This window comes from Colletotrichum tamarilloi, assembly GCF_030869305.1.
Source record: "Colletotrichum tamarilloi strain Tom-12 chromosome Unknown Scaffold_27.1, whole genome shotgun sequence".
Lineage (NCBI taxonomy): Eukaryota > Fungi > Ascomycota > Sordariomycetes > Glomerellales > Glomerellaceae > Colletotrichum > Colletotrichum tamarilloi.
In genome coordinates, this window is record NW_026849410.1 from 436,414 (window position 1) to 456,046 (window position 19,633).

At 41.0% G+C, this 19,633-nt stretch overlaps 7 protein-coding genes across 7 annotated transcripts; 3 read left to right on the forward strand and 4 right to left on the reverse strand.

Moving 5' to 3' along the window:
- Nucleotides 1-1,325: 1,325 nt before the first annotated feature.
- Nucleotides 1,326-1,526, forward strand: CTAM01_08145 (uncharacterized protein; the record flags this gene model as incomplete). The annotated part of the gene is made up of 1 exon (XM_060524166.1): nt 1,326-1,526. The coding sequence occupies one exon, from the start codon at nt 1,326-1,328 to the stop codon at nt 1,524-1,526; it is 201 nt and encodes a 66-aa protein (XP_060381332.1).
- Nucleotides 1,527-2,508: 982 nt separating this feature from the next.
- On the forward strand, nt 2,509-4,469 carry CTAM01_08146 (uncharacterized protein; the record flags this gene model as incomplete). Its single annotated transcript, XM_060524167.1, has 4 exons — nt 2,509-2,739; nt 2,832-3,729; nt 3,786-4,246; nt 4,311-4,469. 4 exons carry the CDS (start codon nt 2,509-2,511, stop codon nt 4,467-4,469), a joined length of 1,749 nt encoding a protein of 582 aa, XP_060381333.1.
- A 422-nt stretch (nt 4,470-4,891) lies between these two features.
- On the reverse strand, nt 4,892-6,022 carry CTAM01_08147 (short chain dehydrogenase/reductase; the record flags this gene model as incomplete). Its single annotated transcript, XM_060524168.1, has 4 exons — nt 4,892-4,908; nt 5,070-5,563; nt 5,645-5,785; nt 5,982-6,022. 4 exons carry the CDS (start codon nt 6,020-6,022, stop codon nt 4,892-4,894), a joined length of 693 nt encoding a protein of 230 aa, XP_060381334.1.
- An 874-nt stretch (nt 6,023-6,896) lies between these two features.
- CTAM01_08148 (glycoside hydrolase family 43) lies at nt 6,897-7,614 on the reverse strand (the record flags this gene model as incomplete). Its single annotated transcript, XM_060524169.1, has 3 exons — nt 6,897-7,291; nt 7,338-7,449; nt 7,513-7,614. 3 exons carry the CDS (start codon nt 7,612-7,614, stop codon nt 6,897-6,899), a joined length of 609 nt encoding a protein of 202 aa, XP_060381335.1.
- A 778-nt stretch (nt 7,615-8,392) lies between these two features.
- On the reverse strand, nt 8,393-9,136 carry CTAM01_08149 (uncharacterized protein; the record flags this gene model as incomplete). Its single annotated transcript, XM_060524170.1, has 1 exon — nt 8,393-9,136. The coding sequence occupies one exon, from the start codon at nt 9,134-9,136 to the stop codon at nt 8,393-8,395; it is 744 nt and encodes a 247-aa protein (XP_060381336.1).
- A 68-nt stretch (nt 9,137-9,204) lies between these two features.
- On the reverse strand, nt 9,205-9,408 carry CTAM01_08150 (uncharacterized protein; the record flags this gene model as incomplete). The annotated part of the gene is made up of 2 exons (XM_060524171.1): nt 9,205-9,272; nt 9,348-9,408. The coding sequence occupies 2 exons, from the start codon at nt 9,406-9,408 to the stop codon at nt 9,205-9,207; spliced, it is 129 nt and encodes a 42-aa protein (XP_060381337.1).
- Nucleotides 9,409-9,977: 569 nt separating this feature from the next.
- CTAM01_08151 (uncharacterized protein) lies at nt 9,978-10,957 on the forward strand (the record flags this gene model as incomplete). The annotated part of the gene is made up of 3 exons (XM_060524172.1): nt 9,978-10,028; nt 10,078-10,165; nt 10,218-10,957. 3 exons carry the CDS (start codon nt 9,978-9,980, stop codon nt 10,955-10,957), a joined length of 879 nt encoding a protein of 292 aa, XP_060381338.1.
- Nucleotides 10,958-19,633: the final 8,676 nt, after the last annotated feature.

Here is a 19,633-nt window from a genome sequence, read left to right on the forward strand (position 1 = left end):
GCAGCCCTAGCACAATCGTTACGGTGATTGTCTTACCTTATGCGGCCTGACTCGTACTTAAGCAGAAGCATGAGTAAGTCCAGAAAGGGCTTTTTATTCACGGGATCGTACACTCAGTACATGGATATGAGCTATCGCCCATACCTCGCACCACCGTGGTCACGTTTGGCGTCCGTCCTGGCAATCTGCTTCTTGATACATATCCATGGATTCCGTGCCTGAGTCTCGTACTCCCTGTCAACGAGGTCACGCAGCCACAAAACTATAAAGGCCCAGGGAATGTTCAAGGTGTCACTACTCTGGGCAGTGCGTGATGATGGATTGAAATCTCTACGTCTCTGTGTGAATACTGAGATTACATTAAAGATTTTAGACCTGTCCTCAGCGAATGCTACCAACCGAGTTTTGAGCATGTTCTAGATAAACAGTTCATCTCCCCAGCCTGTTGGTGAAGTCGACTCATCTGGCTCATTGCTTGCTCAACTCACCAGAGTGACCCAATGATCTTAGTCATCGAGTGATCCAGCAAAAGTCAGATTGATCGTTCTGAGTCGTGTCCCTTCCTCCAGGCCGGCAACCTCCAGGCCTACCATGCCGGCCTTAAAGGCTCATTCATGTCCCCAGGGAATCAACAGTCCGGTCATGGTTCTATTCTTGTCACGTTCTTGACACGCGAAGGCGGAATGGGATTGCGTACACCGCGAGCTAGCAGCGGACTTTTAAAACACGGCTAGGCAGCTGAATCGACATGTTCCCTTGTTCTGCTCGCGTTTCAGAGAAGAGTTTAAAGCTATGGCATGACTCGATACCATCGTCTCATGTTCGTCTGACAGCTGTAAGTCGCCGGTATGTGCGGCTGGGGTGGAAGGGTTCGCTTAGTTTATACGCTATCCTGTTGCAATGCATTTGCTAGGGGTTTGCGATGTCTAAGCATGGCTTCCGAGTTAGTTTCATAATTGGATAATTCTTCAAAGAGTGATAATACTGAGATAGTTGACAGGGTATGCCATTCCAAACAGCTAGACACTCGATACATTCGAGGGAGTGACTAGTATCAAACTTCAGAATCCCTCCGGATCTCCTTGTTCTCAACGGTCAATCAAGTATAAAACAGACGATATCCACAGCACAGCACTGCGGATTCCACAATCCATATCATTTGTACACATCAACTCATCATCATTCCCCAGAACTATCGGCACTACCGCCCCCTTGTCAGTAGATCTCCGAGTCGTGAAAATAGCTAGATCCTCGGACTGACCGCCGTGCAAGGTCTCCAAGAAACTCTCAAGATACAACCAGCCCTACAGAAACATATCATCAACATGCAGTTCTCCAATATCACTATTGCTTTCGTCGCCGCCGTCATGTATACCGCCGGTGTTAGCGCGTCTTGCCAACAGATCAAGTGCGACAAGACCTGCGGCTCAGGCGGTGCTAAGAAGAACTTCTGTGGTTCTATTCAATGCAACGATCTCAACGTCGGTCGAATCACGTGCTGCGACGATGTGCAGTGCACCCAATAGAGTAATTACGAACGGACAGAGGGGAAGTACATATGGCTTGCCAACAGGCACGGGGATCTGCAGCGTACCTGAGCGGGGCCGGAATCATTCTCAGGGCTGTCTTCCAGTTTGATATCAGTCGCATTCTGCAATAACGCTAGATCAAAGCCTAGAGAAGAATAATTTTGGATGATATACACGGTTTGACTCCGGCGTTATCGATGCAATATCACCTAGCTAGCAGAGCACCAGTTTCCCCAAACGCCCTTTGTCTAGTCTTTCCATACCTCCGTCAAGAAATCTTCAACGGTAGTGATTCAAAGATCGTAAAGAGGCCTGATTCTCACTTCTATGTTTAAGACACTCCACGTAGCTATTACCTTTTGCATAAGTCGGGCTTCTCGTCATTAAACGAAATAAGCGGTTATTCTTTGATATCAGTACTTGTAGCCCTATTACGACCGTTCATAATCTTACTTATCTTCGCATGATTGATTTAGAATTTTCTTAAATCTTAAGAGTCATTTCTTTCTCTCCTTTGTTTTTATCGGAATAGAATACGCCATATCCGCAGGCAGTGGTCCTGCGGGTCAGGCCTTGGTCTTGGCTATTCATGTTGGGTCGTAACACAGAGTACCTCTTGTAATTTGCCGCACCAATGGAAGAATCAGCAGAGGACGAAAACTGGGCAAACAGCCAATTGCTAAGGGCACTTCATGAAGGGCTGAACGCCGGAGTGCTGTGCCGCTTGGATCCTGAAAGGCCAGGCAGACAAGTGTTGGCAAATATGCTGCTGAACCGGCGAATTTCGATCGGTTCTCCCTTCCAACCTCATTCAATATTCCTTGTGTCTCAATCAAAAAAAAGTTTCTTGACGTTAGAATCGTTGCAGATATTGTCGCTCCTCTCTTTTTCTTCTCGCTCTCTGCTCTTTTCTTTTTGTCATATCCCGTTATTATCTGAGCGCTCCATACACAAATATAGCTGAAGGCTGAAGACAAAGATGACTGCAATAGCATCAGTATCATCGCCATTAGATGGCCGAAACAGAAACGGTGAGGCGAGCGAAGCCGTGGTAGAATCGGCGCCAGCGTCCGCGACGAACAACGCAGACAACATCAAGCAGTTCGGCGTCGCCTCCTCGGAGCTGCACGGCTTCAAGCTATACATGGTTCTTATTGGCGTCTGCTTCGGCGCCTTTGTCATGGCTCTCGATGTCTATGTCATCGGAACGGTTCGTCGCCCCGGCAATACACACAATCGCTCTCGCTTTTTCTGTCTCTCCTCCTTCCCAGTCGGCCAAATATCTGACTTTGCTCTTGCCAGGCCATTCCCTCCATCACATCCGAATTTCAGAACACATCACACATATCATGGTATCCAGCAGCCTACACCTTGGCGGTCTGCTCGCTCACCCCCTTGGCGGGCAAAATGGCCAGTGTGTTCTCGCTCCGCTGGGTCTATCAAGGCTTTTTCTTCGTCTTCCTCGTCGGTAGTGCCATTTGCGGCTGGGCATCTACAAGCGAAGTCTTCATCGTCGGCCGTGCCGTCTCGGGCATCGGCGCAGCTGCGGTCACCAGCGGAGGGCTCACCGTCGTGTTGACCATATCATCACCCCAGCGTAGGCCGTTATACATCGGCCTATGTAGCAGCTGCTTTGCCCTGGGTCTGATTCTCGCCCCCATCATCGGCGGCGCCTTCACCGAGAAGGTCACTTGGCGCTGGTGTTTCTGGATCAATCTACCCGGTGGCGCCGTCACCCTGCTCGCCATGTTCTTCTTCTTCAAGTTGCCGCAACGAGAAGGCAAGCCAACGACCACCATGAAGAAAATTTTGAGTCTGGATCTCGTTGGGTCGTTCATTTTTGTCCCCGGTATATTCATGTTGATCCTCGCCCTGCAGTGGGGCGGGAATTCGTATCCTTGGAAGTCGGCAACGATTATTGGCCTTTTGGTTGGATCAATCGTCATGCTGTGTCTCTTCGGCATCTGGGAATCGCGCTTGGGAGACTCGGCCATGATCCCTGGTGTGCTGGTCACAAGACGCACCGTCCTGCTCAGTGTCATTTTCTCCTTCTGCCATCTTGGTGCTCTATCCGTCTCGTCTTACTACCTCCCGGAGTGGTTCCAGGCAGTCCAGGGCGCTAGTCCCTTTGAGAGCGGCATAAGGGTGCTGCCGTCCGTCATATCACAAATCGTAGGAACGATTTGCGCAGGTGGAATTGGTTCGTACATTCCCAATCCCCTCGCTCACGTGATGGCCTCTGACGCGTCACCACAGCCCTCAAAATCCGTTTTTACAACCCTTGGTTCTTTGTCGGGCCCGTCTTGATGTGCACCGCAGCTGCTCTATACACCCAGGTCACCGTCTCCAATACCCCATCGAGCCAATGGATCGGATTCCAGGTCATTCAGGGCCTGGGCGTCGGCTTCTCCATGCAGATGCCATCTCTAATGGTCCAACTAGCGCTCAAGGACCGCGCCGACCTCCTGCCCATCGGCGTCTCTCTCAACATCTTTGCCCAGTTCCTTGGGGCTACCGTCACGCAGGTCATTGCCGGTGCCATTTTCCACGCGCGTCTGGAGAGCCAGCTCGCCTCGCGAGCTGCGCTGAGTCACGACCAGATACAACTACTTTACCGGAGCGGTATCGTAAACGTACGAGCCATTGTGGACAAATACTTTCCCTCGCTTTTTGACCCCATCATGGAGTCGTACAACTCTGCCATTGCTCAGACACACGTGAGGCCCCTATCTCTAACACCCGACTTCGCGTTTCCAGGTTCGCTAACATGTCGCTGAAAAGTTCGTCGCTGTTGCCTCAGCTGGTGTGGCTTTTTTCCTAGCCTTCGGGATCGAGTGGATTAGAATAGAAGGCTCGGCTATCAAGTTGGGCAACCAGGATAATGTGGAAGCGGCAAACCCGACCAGGGAAGAGAAACCATCAGAAGCTACGGGACATTGAAGTCCGTTTCTCTGTTTCTGGGTCTCTCTGCAGCACGTTCTCTGTTCTGGGGAAGCAAATTTGGCTCCGATATCCTGGTTGCGACACAGCTACCTGGCGGTACAGTTCGCGAATGATTCTTTGTCGATGCTGGGCGGATAAAAAATGGCTGGAGGTTACAATAATTATTAGACATGCGATACACCTGATGTACTAAATACTTTAGAAGCCCTTTAATAGGGCAAATCTCCCCTTAGAAATGTTAAACAACGACTCTTCCTGGTACTATCAGATTTGTTCAGCGAAAATGTCATCCGAACAGTTGCCCGTTCAAACTAGCGATGTAAGTTGCGTATTTTCTTCAGCATCCAACCTCTCATTAGCTACATTTTACTATGATCCTTAGTATACCTTAGTAAGCCGACAACATAACGAACAACCACTTATCCCAGGCCATGATCTAGAAACATGATGACAGTTAGTCGCGCTTTGCATCGTTCGCGGTTCTCTCATCCTCGACTAATCTCTGTAGTTTCTCCAGCCCAAACATCTTCCAAGTCTGCCAATCAATGACCCATTCCCCAAACAGTCGTCATGCCCACCATATCTTCCTCGACATACCACCACACCACAACCAATCCGACCGCCCGAAAAGCCAGCCCTCAGGCTTCAGCGCATTCCCAACCAGCTCCTCCGCAAAAGCCTCCGTATCCGTTGCCCCCTCCTCCTGGCTCAGGTGTACGTATCGCTCATACAAATCGCTCATCTTCGCGTACAGCGAGCCCGGCGAGAGACTGGGCTGCGGCTTCTCAGCGATCCTGGACTTGACGGTGCCCGCCACGACGACCATGACGCGGACCCCAAACGGTCGCAGCTCCTGCCTCAGAGTGCGGCTGTAGCTTGCGATGGCGCCCTTGCTGGCGCAGTAGACCGATGCGAACATGTACGGCGTCACGGCGGCGCAGGAGGAGATGTTGATTATTAGGCCTTGGGCCGCGATGAGATCGTCCGCGAAGGCTTTGACCATTGCCATGATGCCGAAGACGTTCGTGTCGAAGTTGGCGCGGACGTCTGGGATAGATAGATCGGTGGCGGGGGAGATGTGAATTCGTCCACTGCGCGAGCGGCGGCATTAACAAAGGGTGCGATTGTATGAAGGAATGAAGTGTTAAGGGTGCTGCTTTACGTGTACTTACGCGTTGTTGACCAGGATATCCAGCCTGCCTCCCGTTCTATCTTGGACTTCTGTATGGCAGACAGCTATGCTCTCCTCGCTCGCCACGTCCAACTGCAGCGCGTCAAAGCCTTCGGCAATTAGTTCAGCGATCACATCTTCTCTGCGAGCTGTAGCGATGACATAGAGTCCTGATACACGTCAACGGCTCTTCATTCATCAGATTGTTTAGTTTTCCTGCGGACAATACCTTGTTTCCGGAACGCTTGACACAATGCATGACCTATACCGCCCGGGGAACAGCTAGTGATTTTGTTGGTTGATCTGTGAGGGCTATCGGGATCATGCTTCGCTCTTACCCTGTTACGAGGACTGTCTTCTGGCGAGAGCGCGGACGCATTGCCTCATGTGCATGCTGTGGTCATGTACAAAAAGCGAGTGATGAGCCCAATTGTTTTGATCTTTGCGAAAATCGTACTTCCTAACTTTTGTCCTTCTCTTCAACAACTTTGGTCAACTAGATTTCGCATTATCGCTGCCCGCTATGTAGTCATTGTGTTCGATGTTGTTGGATAGCAGTCATACGCTTCTCCATCTACATGCCAGGGCTTCAAGTGGAGATCATCGGGAGCCAGAGGCGGCGAATTTTTTATTAGCGAAACGTTGACAGGGATGAAAAATTCGCCGGAGCGGCGTTTTAATACGTAATCCCATGGACATTAAGTTCATGTACGGAGCACAGTATTGTTAAATGATTACTTAGCTAGGATAAGTCATAAATTGACTAACAAATTTACCCCGGTCTCTTTCCGTAATCATTTCACACCTCATTAACTCATGTCATGATCTGGATTCCCTACACACGCGCCAACGAGTACAAATGTGTTGTCTTTTGCCGCTCGATGCATAGGCGGGTCGGTTGATTGTGATGCATACAGTCGGTGATATCCTTCTGTACAAAGTATCTTGTTAGTATACACGTAGGCAGGTCAGACCTTTCGGTCGCGACGAGGTCAATATCGGAGGTCTAATTGCGCGTATTGAGTGTGTAGGAGAGGAAGATCGTGGGCAGAGCCCGCGATCCCTCAGTGGGTGGAAGTAGGTGGAAGGGTCCGTCTGCACGGGCCCATACTGCCTACCTACCACCCCTACCTAACTGTCTAATTGGGCCCTTTTCCGCCTCGTAATCCAACATATCTAAGTCCAACCACCATTGTCACAATAACAACCCGTATCTAACTAGAACAATAGCCTGAGCTGTTATTGCTTTAAGACTAAAGCAAACTTAAGCTAAAGGTTAAGTACCGCCGGAAGGCTCGGGACGAGTCGTGCGTACCAGTCCTACTACCAGAAATTGAGTGCTTCAAGGAAGGACCGTTACTCCCAAATTTCCTCGGGAGGGTAAACGACAATCCGACCGAGATCAGCGGCTTATAGTCGAAGCCATTGTAAGGCCCACCAAACGTAATTGTGTTCTTTCCCTTCTGCAGAGGAAGTAGGAGAGGGTTGGACAGAATTACACCTTTGTGTGTGTCCTTCTGGTACAATATGTGCACAAGACTGGTATCTCCGTTGACTACAACACTGCTAATGCGGCGCAAGTGCCACGTCCCATTGATGCGATCAGGTTGTCCAAATAGCTGATCGCCGAAGCCCATGTCGTCAATATCTGCATGCATTAGCGACGCTTTTATTGCGACGATATGGCAGCTTACTCTGGTGATAGAAAGATACCCATTGATCTCGACCTTGTCCTTTAACTTCGATGGTAACGGTGCTGTCATTGCCGTATATACCAGTGGCTATGACATTGCCACTACCAAATGTCTTTATTACACCGGTCAGCAAAGCTCTCCAGCGTCTCTCTAGTACTCATGGTTGTCAACTCACAGCTTCCTGAAGATGCGCAGACCCAGTGATCTGTGCGTATCTGGAGGTATATGTCTTTACACGGATGGGTTTCCAAATGCCAGTCTTCCTACGTTGAATCATTAGCCAAAATCAGAATCGCATCCTGACTTTCATCGACTGACACATCAAGGTCGTAAATATCATGCCATAAAACTTGGAGACTTCCGGATTTCTCGTCTATTGCTATTGAGAGCCACACATGGTGACATGGCGGCTTTCCCAAAGTGACTGCATGTCCCATTGATCAACCATGTAAAAATATATTGTTGCTTAGAATCCCTTGATTCTTCACGAACGAGAACCCAGATCGGGTGCTGAACGTCTCCGTGTATGCGGGGGCCACGAAAGATGGCTGAGACCAGGGTCCTATGGAACTCGACGATGACGGTAGTCGACTTGTCAAAGCGACTGAGACGCCAGCTAGAATGACCCAAGCTTTAGTTGCTAGCAAAAAGAACTCAAGTAATCGAGCAAAGGTTCAAAATTACGAGGACGCCCTAAAATTACCAAGCATGATCCATCCTACGCTCAATTTATTCACACTTGTTATTCAAACCTCCTAGATCCTGGCATTCCTGGATTCGCTAGTCCGAAGCCGCCCAACGAGCCACGGTATAATGCTAGCCTTCACTTGCCACTCACAGTGCGGCTCAATCGTTGCCGAGGGTTTTTGCTCCTCAGGTTCGATTACTCGACAGTGCAGTCTTACGCTGCTCTGTTGAAGCAGATGGAGCAATCGCTATAAACTGCAGAGTATAAATGGACCCGAAATTCTAGCCTAGAGGCTCAATTAACTACGATCGAAAGAAACCAGATGCAAGACTAACCATAACCCAAATGAGAAGAATAGACGACACAATTACTCAATCCATCCTTCTGTACTCATCACATCCCTAGTCCACTTGTCCAATCTCTCTGCGAGTTTCTCGTCCTTCGCCGCACTACTCTCCCACCATGGTTCACCACACCGGTGATAGATATCAGTGTACATACCACTTTGCTCCGCCTTCATATCCTGGCTTGCCGCACAGAACAGACTGTTCCACGAGCCCTTGTCGGCAGACCAAAACATCTTGAACACACGCAAGGCCGATAGGATGTTCAACACGCCCTTCTCGGACGGCTCTACCGACGTCGAGAGGTTCGTCTCAACAAGACCAGGATGCACGGATGAAGTCCAAATTTCGCCCTCATCATTCTCTGAGCCGGGGCCGTAAATCTTGTGCAGGGTTTTGGCGTGCAGAATGTTGGCGACTTTACTCTGACCGTATCGTTGCCATGGGCCTTCATCCTTGAGGTTCAGGTTGTCAAAGTTGATGCCAGTCTTGGGTGCGCCTAAGTGACCTGATGAAGTGAGGTTGACGATGCGTACACTGCCGGGGGGGAGCGTTCTTGATGTCTTGAGCATTACTGGGAGTAAGTGCTCTGTGAAGACCCAGTGAGACAGGTAGTTGGTCTGCCACTCGGCTTCGTGCCCGTCTTGTGTTATGTTAAACGGTGCCGCCATGATACCTGCGTTGTTGACCAGGCCATGTAGGGTTGTCTCAAGGGTAAGGAAGTGCTTGGCTGCTGCGATAACGCTAGTGAGGTTCATAAGATCCATTTGTAAAAGGTCGATATTGGCCGAGGGGTGTGTTTTTTTGATGCTCGCAATGGCTTCTGTGCCTTTTTCTAGGGATCGGGAACACATGTAAACGTGAGCGCCGTGTTCTGCGAGGTGGGATGCGGTGTAATAGCCCCTGTGATGTGGAAACATTAGTGATTTGGACTTGTAGATAAGCTAGTCGAGGGGAAGACTTGCATGCCGGAGTTACCACCCGTGACTATGAAGACCTTGCCATCAAGATCAGGAAGAGAGTCGGGATGGAAGCTCATATTGCAAAAGAGCCCTTGGTGAAGTTGAGGTATGGATTATGGAGTTATGATGGTAAGAAGGAGATGATATAATGTGTTTGATTGAATTGTATGATCTGGACGACACAAAGACTCTGCGTCGGTGCTGCCATATTTATATCCATTCGATTGCTCAATTTCCAGGATACTTGGATCTCGGATCTTCTCGCAGGTATCAAGCGTTGTGAGCAACCTGCATGATCGATAACCAATCATGCAATATCCGGGTTGAGGGTGAGTTGATGGACCAATAGGAAAATGCTGACCGAGGAAGTGAGCCAGCTGCATAAAATATGGGGCTTCCTAGTTGTCAGCCATGGAGGTGAGCAGGTTGCATGACACTTGACCGGCTCGAGTTGGTATCTGGTGGACTGACCAATGATATCTCATCAAAGCATCAACTAGCCTCTGTTGTCTGTGCCTCAATTGCTGACATGGTCGACATCGATTCCCCCGTTCCCGAGCGCCAGACTCGTGATTTCGAGCATCCTACATGATCCTCAGGGAATTTGCATCGTTCATCACCGGTTTCGTGGTCCGATAGAATCACGATGACAACGGCACCATGCATTCAACTCTCCTCCATGCCGCAGTTGGCCGAGGTACGTGCCGCTCGGACATATCATGATAGGCCTTGCTCACCGGATTTAGGCGACAAGTGGACAAGACGACTGGACAGGGACCACAAATGCCGCAGCAAGAAGAAAAGCACAGACTAGACTCAACACAAGAGCATACCGTAAGCGAGGCTCACGCCAGGTACTCAGTTATCGAAATTAACAGCAGAGTAGGCAAACGTAAAGCCTTAGCAAATAAACCCGAAGCAGTCAATGCCGCAGCCAAATCACTCATCAAATCAGAAGCCGTGGTAGAATGTTGGGATATCAAACAGGAATCCTTCTCTACAGTCCCAGCATCCCGTGTCAAAAATCTATATAACGCAAGAAATCCCCTTCTCCCAGAGAGACCCAAGAGGAACCAACTCCACATCATCTTCCCCCTCTGCCCAGACCACCTCATCACACTCCTCCAATACAACGCCGTACGCGCCATGGCCGCCAACCGCACCCTAATCTCAGACATCCTCACCACACCCCTAGACTGCGCAGAAGAAATCTTCCACGTCGTTCCCTACCCTAACAACCCTGGACTTCTCCCCTCAACACTCCTACCCACTATCACTCAACAGACAGTGCTTCACAGTGACTGGATCGATATGTTTCCTTGTCCGCAGGCGCGAGATAGTTTGATCCAGGCCGCTGGCACTTTTGATGAGGACGACCTGTGGGCAGACTGCGTCGGGGGACTATATGAGGGCTTTCCTGATGATGAAATGGAACGACGTGGTATGATTGCGTGGTCGCCGACTTGGGATATCTCGGGATGGGAGATGTCGGAAGGGTTTATGAGGAAATGGGGGTGGTTGTTCAAGGGATTACCGGGGCCGTTAGAGGCGACAAATCGATGGCGGATAGAAAGAGGTGAGGAACCATTTGCTCAAGACAACTATCAGTCGAGCTTTGTTACTTGAGCTTTTGTTGGCCTACAGGTACAGCTCGGTGCTATCACATGAGCTCCTTGACAGCTGATGATTCTTATGAAAGCATAAACTGCTAGCAACAGGATAACATTCTTGAAAAACGTTCAGCATCAAAACGCGTAGATCAAGGTCTTTAAGAAGGCTTATAAGTTGAATAACACTGATTGCATACCTGGAGTAAGATCAATTGGTACATGTAAACTTAAGACGCTTTGGCTGTATAATATGGTTCTCGCCATCGGCTACTCTCCCAGTCTTGTCTACGTCCTTTCTCATGCCAAAGGCATCATTGGAGCGATACTTTTGCTTGACCGGATAATACAGGACCTTGGTTATACCAACAGCCAGCCTCTACCGAACAGCACCGGATATGATGCTTTAATTTAGACTTGAGTTCATCTGTTTCCTATTAGAGTGTGACTTGAGCTCGTGTCTGACTCTGTTTCATAGGTTTCTTTTTAAACATGCCAAACTTTCTTTTCATTGTGTATCATTCCACTCAGTACTCTAGATCCATGACGGTAGACAGTAAGTGGTTTCAATTTGGGTATCTGTCGGTGGGAAAACGTGCTGGCCACCAGCCATTACCCATCAGCGCTTTCGGAAGGCTGATAGCTTGTGAAGCCTTAAAGCCCGACAACATAGCTGTATGGGTTTACCAAAAACCGCACCAGGCTAATGCAAACTAGGCTGATGGGTATATCCGAGACTACCTTAGGTTGGAATGCAATGCGAGGTTTATTAGCGGACAAAGATAAAGCTGCATTATCGTTAGTGTACCTTGCATGCGTCACATCAGTCTATTCTTGCACTTTCCCGAATAAGGCCACATTGATAAACTCGTGTTCGCAGGAACGACAAGGCGGCATTTGCGTCGTATTGTTCGCGTACCCTTCGCCAAAGAAGAGATAGATCGCAGTAACTTCAGCGAAACCCATAAAACCCCTTAGCTCAGACTAACCAACATCTCGCATGGCAGACCTGCACTAGATACGGCTCAAACCCATTTCTCTAGACATGAAGTGATGATATGAAAGGCTGTGCTGTGAGGGATGGAGTGGTAACGTTCTGAATGGTCACGATCAGGTGATGCACCCAGTGTCTGGAGGCATCATTGATATTCAGACATCACCACAATCGAGAGTAGTAGGCTATAAAAGTCTTAGAACGCTCGTGAAGAGGATTGCCATGATTTCCGCAACTTCCTCATAAGTTATCAGTTATTAAGGAAGGGTTCACACTCGAAACCATTCCCTCAACTAGCAAAGGGCCTGACGCGTCTGAAACGCGCCGCGCCCAGATTTAGCGGCAGTAGTGGAGCATATAGCAGACTGCAAGAGGCACTCCGTTAAAACCTTTCTTTTTAATAGACCTACGGCTACTATATATTTTAAGTATTAATAGCGCGAATTTCTTATATATATAAATAAATATTATAATAAATCCTATATATTATTATAAGGAATTATTTATAACCATAGGTAATAGGGGATATATAAGGGCGGTTATGCTACTTATTAAAAATAAAGTAGCTAGGGGTATATTTTCTATACTACTTTTTATTACTAATTAATTTCCTTTTTTTTTTAACTAACTTATTATTCTTTAAGTAAAGTAAGTAATTTACCTATGCCCCTATAGTTACTTATTAGTAACTATATTTTACTTTATTATATTTTATACCTTTTTTTATTTTACTTTTTTTATTATTATTTAATTATATACGTAATTATAAGTATAATATTCGTAATTTACTTATTGTAAATATTAATTAGGTATAATTAGGTAATTCTTTTTTATAATTACTAATATAATTATTATTAATTAGTAATTAGGCAATTTTTTACGTAATTACTAGTATAGTTTTTATTAATTAGTAATTATACTTTTTTTAAGCTAATATATGCGCAATTATAAGTATAATTATACGTACTTACCTATTTATAATTTAATATTTTTTATTTATTTTTTTCTTTAATATCGACTATTTATATATATATACTAATAACTTCGTATAGGATACTCCCTTTTTTAATAATTACGTATACTATATAATACTTATAATAAGTACTTAATACCGCATTCTGGATTATATTAAGGGTATATAGCTCCCAATAGCCCCTATATATTAGCCTATAGTATACCCTAACGACCTTATATTTTATAAAATAACCTCTTACCTCTTTATTAATACATATACCTCTATATAATAAGTTCCTTATTATACGGATTTTTATATTATTTATAGATTTTTTTTTTTTTTTTAAAGATTTTTATAAGATTTATAACCTTAGTATTATATAAGTTAGTATATACTACCCTATACTATTTTATATTACTATATTAACTTATATAATTTAATTTTAGCGTTAGATTAAGCTTAACCTTAAAATTACTAAAAATAGCCGTTATATACTTAGAGAAATTACTATAATTTATACTTAAGTTACTAATACTATTTAGATAACTGTATATAGTAATACTAAAATTAGTACTAAGTTATATACCTATTATAAAGTTAATAAAAATATATTCGCTAATTATATTACTTTTATAAGTAGGGGCTACTCTAGTTATAATTATATATTTAGTATATACGAGTATATACTTATTATACCTCTTATTATTATTTATACGTTACTATATACTACTTTATATTTATTTATAGTTTATTAACGGTTTATATTAGCTTATAATACGCTTATTAAGATCGTAAAGTATAGTTATAATTATAAAAGTCGTAATAAAGTCCGTATTAGCGCTTTATTTAAGTTTCTAAATAATATCTTTATTAAATACTTCTATATAATAATAGAAGCTTTTAAATAAGTAGCTAAGTAGGCTAAAAATAATAAAGAGGGTATATAAAATAGTATATAGGATTATGGAAAGAGTTATTAATTTATATAAACTTTAAATAAGGAGTAATTAATTTAATATTTTTATATAATATAATATAGAAGTTTATATAAGTATATATTAGGATATAATATAATTAGGTTTAATTTTTAAATAATAAGGCCTTTATAGAGTCGTAGGGTACTTATTAGCTATAAGTTAGAGTATATATACTTAGTTTAGCCCATAAAAGGCCGTAATTAACTATATAAAAGCTCTTTTTAAAGTTTAATATTTTTAATAAAATTATAGAACTTTTATTTATTATATATTATCGTTATATACTTTTTATCCTTTTTAGTATTATAAATCCCTATAAGCGTCTATATTTCTATATATATACTTATAAAACCTTATAAATAAAAAGATACCCCTATATATTGCTATAATTATATATAAATATTTACCCCTTATTTAAAAAAAAAAAATTTAGTTTTTTATTTTATATATTACTACTTTTTTAGAATAATACGACTACATATTAATTTTTTACTATATCGAACGATAATTATTATAAAATTAGAAAGTAATTAGACTTATAATATAATTATTATATATATTTTTATAGTTTTTAGTATTAGAATTATAAAGCGAATTTTTAAATATTAATTTGCAAAATAGGACTTATAATAAGAAGAGCGTATAGTTTTTTCTAAAGATCTATTAATTCGTATTTAAGAATTATTTTTTAATAATACTTAAATAATAAAAATATCCTTTTTTAATTTTAATTTAAAGGATTTATAATTACGGCTATAGGATTATTAATACTTTGTTAATAGAATTAGCTTTAGTAATAATAAATATTAAAATAGCTCGTAATTATATAATAATAATTAGAAGAGTTCTTTTTTAGTATATTAGAGGTTATTTACTATATTAAAGAGTATAATAAAAAGTATTTTTATATATAAGTTCGCTAATAAGTTTATATTATTAGCCGAGATAAACTTTATTTTATATATTATAAAACCTTTTTATAATAAGTTTAGGATTAGTTAAATAAGATAAGGTACTATTATAAAGGGTTTACGACTCTTAGATTAAATTATATTTAGTTTTTAAATACGTATAATAAGCTTTTATTATTTAGATTTAAGATTTATACTAATATTAATACTTATTTACGGTTTATTATATAGTTTTATATAGGGGTTTTTACTTATATATTTTAGAATATATTTATATAGTATTTTACTATTATTTAATAATAGGGATTTATACTATTATAAGTTCGTTTAGACCGAGGAAAAGAAACCGTTTTTATATCTAATATTTATTACTACTTTTTATAATACTATTTAATAATAAAAAGTCTAATTATATTTTATAATTACTAAATTTTTAGTAAAAGTATTTATAACGTTAAAATTAAGAATTAGTAAAATTATCTTTATTAAAATAAATTAGTATATTAGTAAGTAAGTAATATATATCTTAGTATATATAAGTATACTTACGTTTATAAGAATATTCCTAACTACTTAAGTTCTAAGGGCTATTTTATATAAATATACTCTTTAACTAGATTATATTTCTATTTATATATATATTACTAATTTATTTTAATTTTATTAATTTTATATAAATTTAGAACTCTTATTAAATTCGTTATTAAAAAGGTCGCCCTTACGGTATTTCTAATTAATTATAGTAATTATATTATTAACTTACGTTACGAACCGTATAAGACTTTATATAGCCGATTAACTAAGACTAAGTTTAATAACTATTAAATACTATTTAGAATAATAATAATCTAAATATATATTTTCTTTAAGCTATTTTATAGATTTATATTTTAATTATTAAGGGCTCCCTAATTATATTAATTAAAAGTACAAAGTTTAGTAAGGCTAATTATTCTTATTTTAAAGGGTATTAATATTTTCGTATTTATTTAAAGTAGTATATATATAATAAGCTTTAATTAAAAATTATTTTACTTAGTAAATTATAGGGTAATATTATATAGGTTAAATAGAGATTAAAAGACTTTAAAATTAATTTTAGAATATTAAATAGCTTTATAATTATAAGTAATATTAAGGATAAAGAGGAATTATAAATATAATTATAGTTTATTTTAAACTATTTACTAACGAGAATACTCGCTTCTATTTTTATAATATACTAAGTTATTTATTATTATAAACTTTATTTTTTTATTAAATTACTATAATCTCGTTTTTCTTATTATTTTTATTTCTTTTAACCTTTATCTCGGCTTTTACTTCTTTTTTAATAATTTTCTTTTTTTACTTAATTAATAATTCCTCTTTAATTTTTATTATTAGTTTAATACTAATACTTATTAAAAGCCGTGTTTTTAGAATATTTTTATACGTTATTTTGCTTAAAGTTTTAATTATAATTAGCTTTATATAACCTTTTCTCTTTTTTATAAGCTAAGGTTTAACTATTAGTAACTTAATTTTAGTTTAAAAAATAATAAAAAGTTAATAATTATTTTTTTTATATAAGATCGTAGTTTTAAAAAAGAATCTTTTTAAACTTATAGCTTTATATACGATTTTATAATATTCTAAGATATTATAAGAATTTTTTATATTAATTAAAAATACTATTTATTTTATTATAAGAATTTACTAGTTTATTATAAAATATAAAATAATAAATCGTATTATATTTTAATATAAAATAAATATTAAAAAGCGATTAAACTAAACTTTTTTAATAAACTTCTTAATAACTTAGATATTAATATAAATCGTTACTTAGAAACTATTAAGTTCGTTTTTAAAAAAAGATGTGTTATATAATATAATAGAGATATTAATTATTAATAATTATTTTAGGTCTTTTTTTATTTACTAAATACTTTATTCCCGCTTTTTTAAACTTATAAAAAAAGATTTTATTAATATTAAGGTTTATATATTTATACGTTTTTATTATATAAAAAAGGCAAAGCTTATATAAGTATTATTATTGATTAGTTATTTTAAAATAGCTTTATAAAGAGGTATTATAAAATCGATTAGTTTAATAACGTTTTATATAAAAACTAGAAGTTATTATAGATTTATATTATAATATTTATAAGCGAGCTATTAGTTTAATAACTTGAATAAAAAATATTTTTATTTATAAAAGGGTAAAAAATAATTATTATTTTTATAATAAAGTTATAAAGAGAAGAAAAGTTTTTATATTAAGGTATAATACTATACGATTTTATATACTATTATACGGTTTAGTATATTATAAAATTAAAGTATTTTTTAAGTTATAAATCTTTATAATTATTATTTATAAGTTATTATACTAATTTAGACCTTATCCTAAGTAGTAGGGTAACTATAAAATACGATTTTTATTTTAATATATAAAAAAAGTATTTTAGCAGAGTGCCTCTTATAGTCTGCCGTAGAGCACGCAAACTATACATGGACAACGCGGGAGAGTTCAACGCAGCGTTGCCACATTAAAGCCTCATTAGACATCGGCCGTAGCGTCTTTGGAACGTTACACGCTGGTAATGGATGCGGCTGAACTCCAACGCGGCGAGGCGCTTGTCTACCCCCAGCACTTTCTGAACTTATTGCAGCAACTAGGGCTAGAAGACGGGAAAGACTAGTGTGTGGCCGGGGTCATGACACTGTGCTTTCAGCATAAGGCCAGCACTTTTCTCAGTACGCCTAAGCTCAGCAATGCAATCGCTCATGAGCCTTGAGAGCTTTGCTGTTGAATGCAAGGAACTTCCTAGTGAGACTACGTCGTTGTCAGTCTAGTATTGTGACGGATGGAGTTAGGAAACACCTGTCTCCACGCTTCGAAACAACGTATCAATTCTTCTGTCATTGACCAATTCCTATCATCAATGAGCCCGGTCGGGTTTAGTATCCGCTCAAGAGTTTGTTGTCGTTTGACCTTTCTATATCAAGTATGCTCGAAAGTTCCCTGGCTCGACCACGAAACTTTTATTGAGATTCAGCCACTATTAAAGTGACGTCGATCATGTGAACCGGGAACTGGATGTGTGAGCAGTCCTCTCAGTAGATGGTAGCAAAGAGATAGCCGAAATCGCATGGGAAAGGTCGCGTTATGTCGATAAAGATTCATCCTTGATCCGCCACCGCAAGCTTACATAGAGAGGAGTCTAGTCTTTTTTAAACACTCCATTATAAGTGTGCTCTACTCTAATTCCAGAAAGTCAATTAGAGGCGGAGTATAAGAGCTACTGCTGTGTGGTACCAAACTTCGACGGTAGTGCCTTTTTATGAAAATGCATCTCATGTAGACGTTTTTTGTATTCAGCAAGGGGCTATTACTGCTTTTACGACCATATGTCTGTTCAAAGATAAGCTACATGTCTTTGTGGCGCTAAGTTCTCGAGCAGGATAATACTAGCAGCGATGTCTATCGTTTCGAGGCTATAATTCCACCCCATGCCCCGTATTCTCCTTATAACAACTACGACGAAGTCAGGGCCAGGTAGCAATATCTCAAACAAGAGAATAGAATAGAGGAACAGATACCCGGTGCGCGCATATCAGGAATTACTAGTTTTCAAACCGTGATAGGCCCCATATCTAAGAATCGAAATCAGTGTAGCCAGAAAAGGTTCGGGTCTTGCCGAGACATCTTTCTCGAGAATGTTCGCAAAGTCATGTCATTATAGCTTTGGGAGTCATGACAGCCCCGATGACCAGCTTGTCATTGCTAGGCGAAGTCCACGTTGCCAAATCGTCAGAACTATATACGGAAACTCCACCGCCCTCAACTTACCCCTCAACCTTCTACTCCCCAAACCAGTAAAACTTACCAGTCTCTTAATCAATGGCAAGCCTACCAGTGTGGGCGTTAAAGATGTTTCCATCGGTGTCATGCCATCGGGCGCCCGGAACGATCCACTTCGCTGTCACAACTGTGAAGAGCCAGATGATGTGGAGGAGACGTCGGAAGTACATGGTGATCCTGTATCGAGCGATAGGTTGGCGTGAGGAAAATCGAAGCTTAATCAGGGGTAGGATTCACTAGAGTCACGGCTGATCCGATGCATCGAGGCCCCGTCAGATAAACAAGCATGTGTCCGAATCTCGTCGGTATCGCATCGTCTTCTATGATGTGCACATCCATCTAAGATCAATGATTGCTTTTCCAACCCAGGATTAGGGTCCTGTCAGTATCCGATACTGATCTTTGACCGAAACTCGGGGAAAAGGAAGTGGTACCGCACGCCAAGCAATCCGGCCATGTCAATGCTCCCGCTATAGCTAGTCGCCCTTTGCAATTCTTAATATGGGCAGCTACGCTAACATGTGCGAAAAGACTTGCACCTCCTTAGACGAGGTGTCATCATCCAAACTTGCCTGTTGCGAGTGAGAATAAAAATTCTGACCCCTGCTCCCCTGCCTTACCGCGCAACTCTACATTGCCAACAAGCCTTTACGTGGGAACGAGCTTTTGCGGGGAAGCTTGCTCGATCCCTGCAGGGAAAGAGTAAGGCTCGGTACAAAGAAGGACGAGTGAAGCTTTTCTTGGTAAATAATTGGCGTTTCATAAGTCAACATACCCACTTCCTGGCACCCCCCTGTTTCTGGCACCACAAAAACGATGGGATCACAACCCAACCTCCTCATTACTATTAACTATTGATCCTCAACCACACCCACTACAATACAGCTGCCAGCCTCACTAGGGCATTCAGAGTCGCTGGATTCAGCCGTGATAACCTCCTTTTCACCCGCTTCGATTTGAGCCCGATGGATATCCCTAATGTTCGCGAACTTCGTATTGGGATCG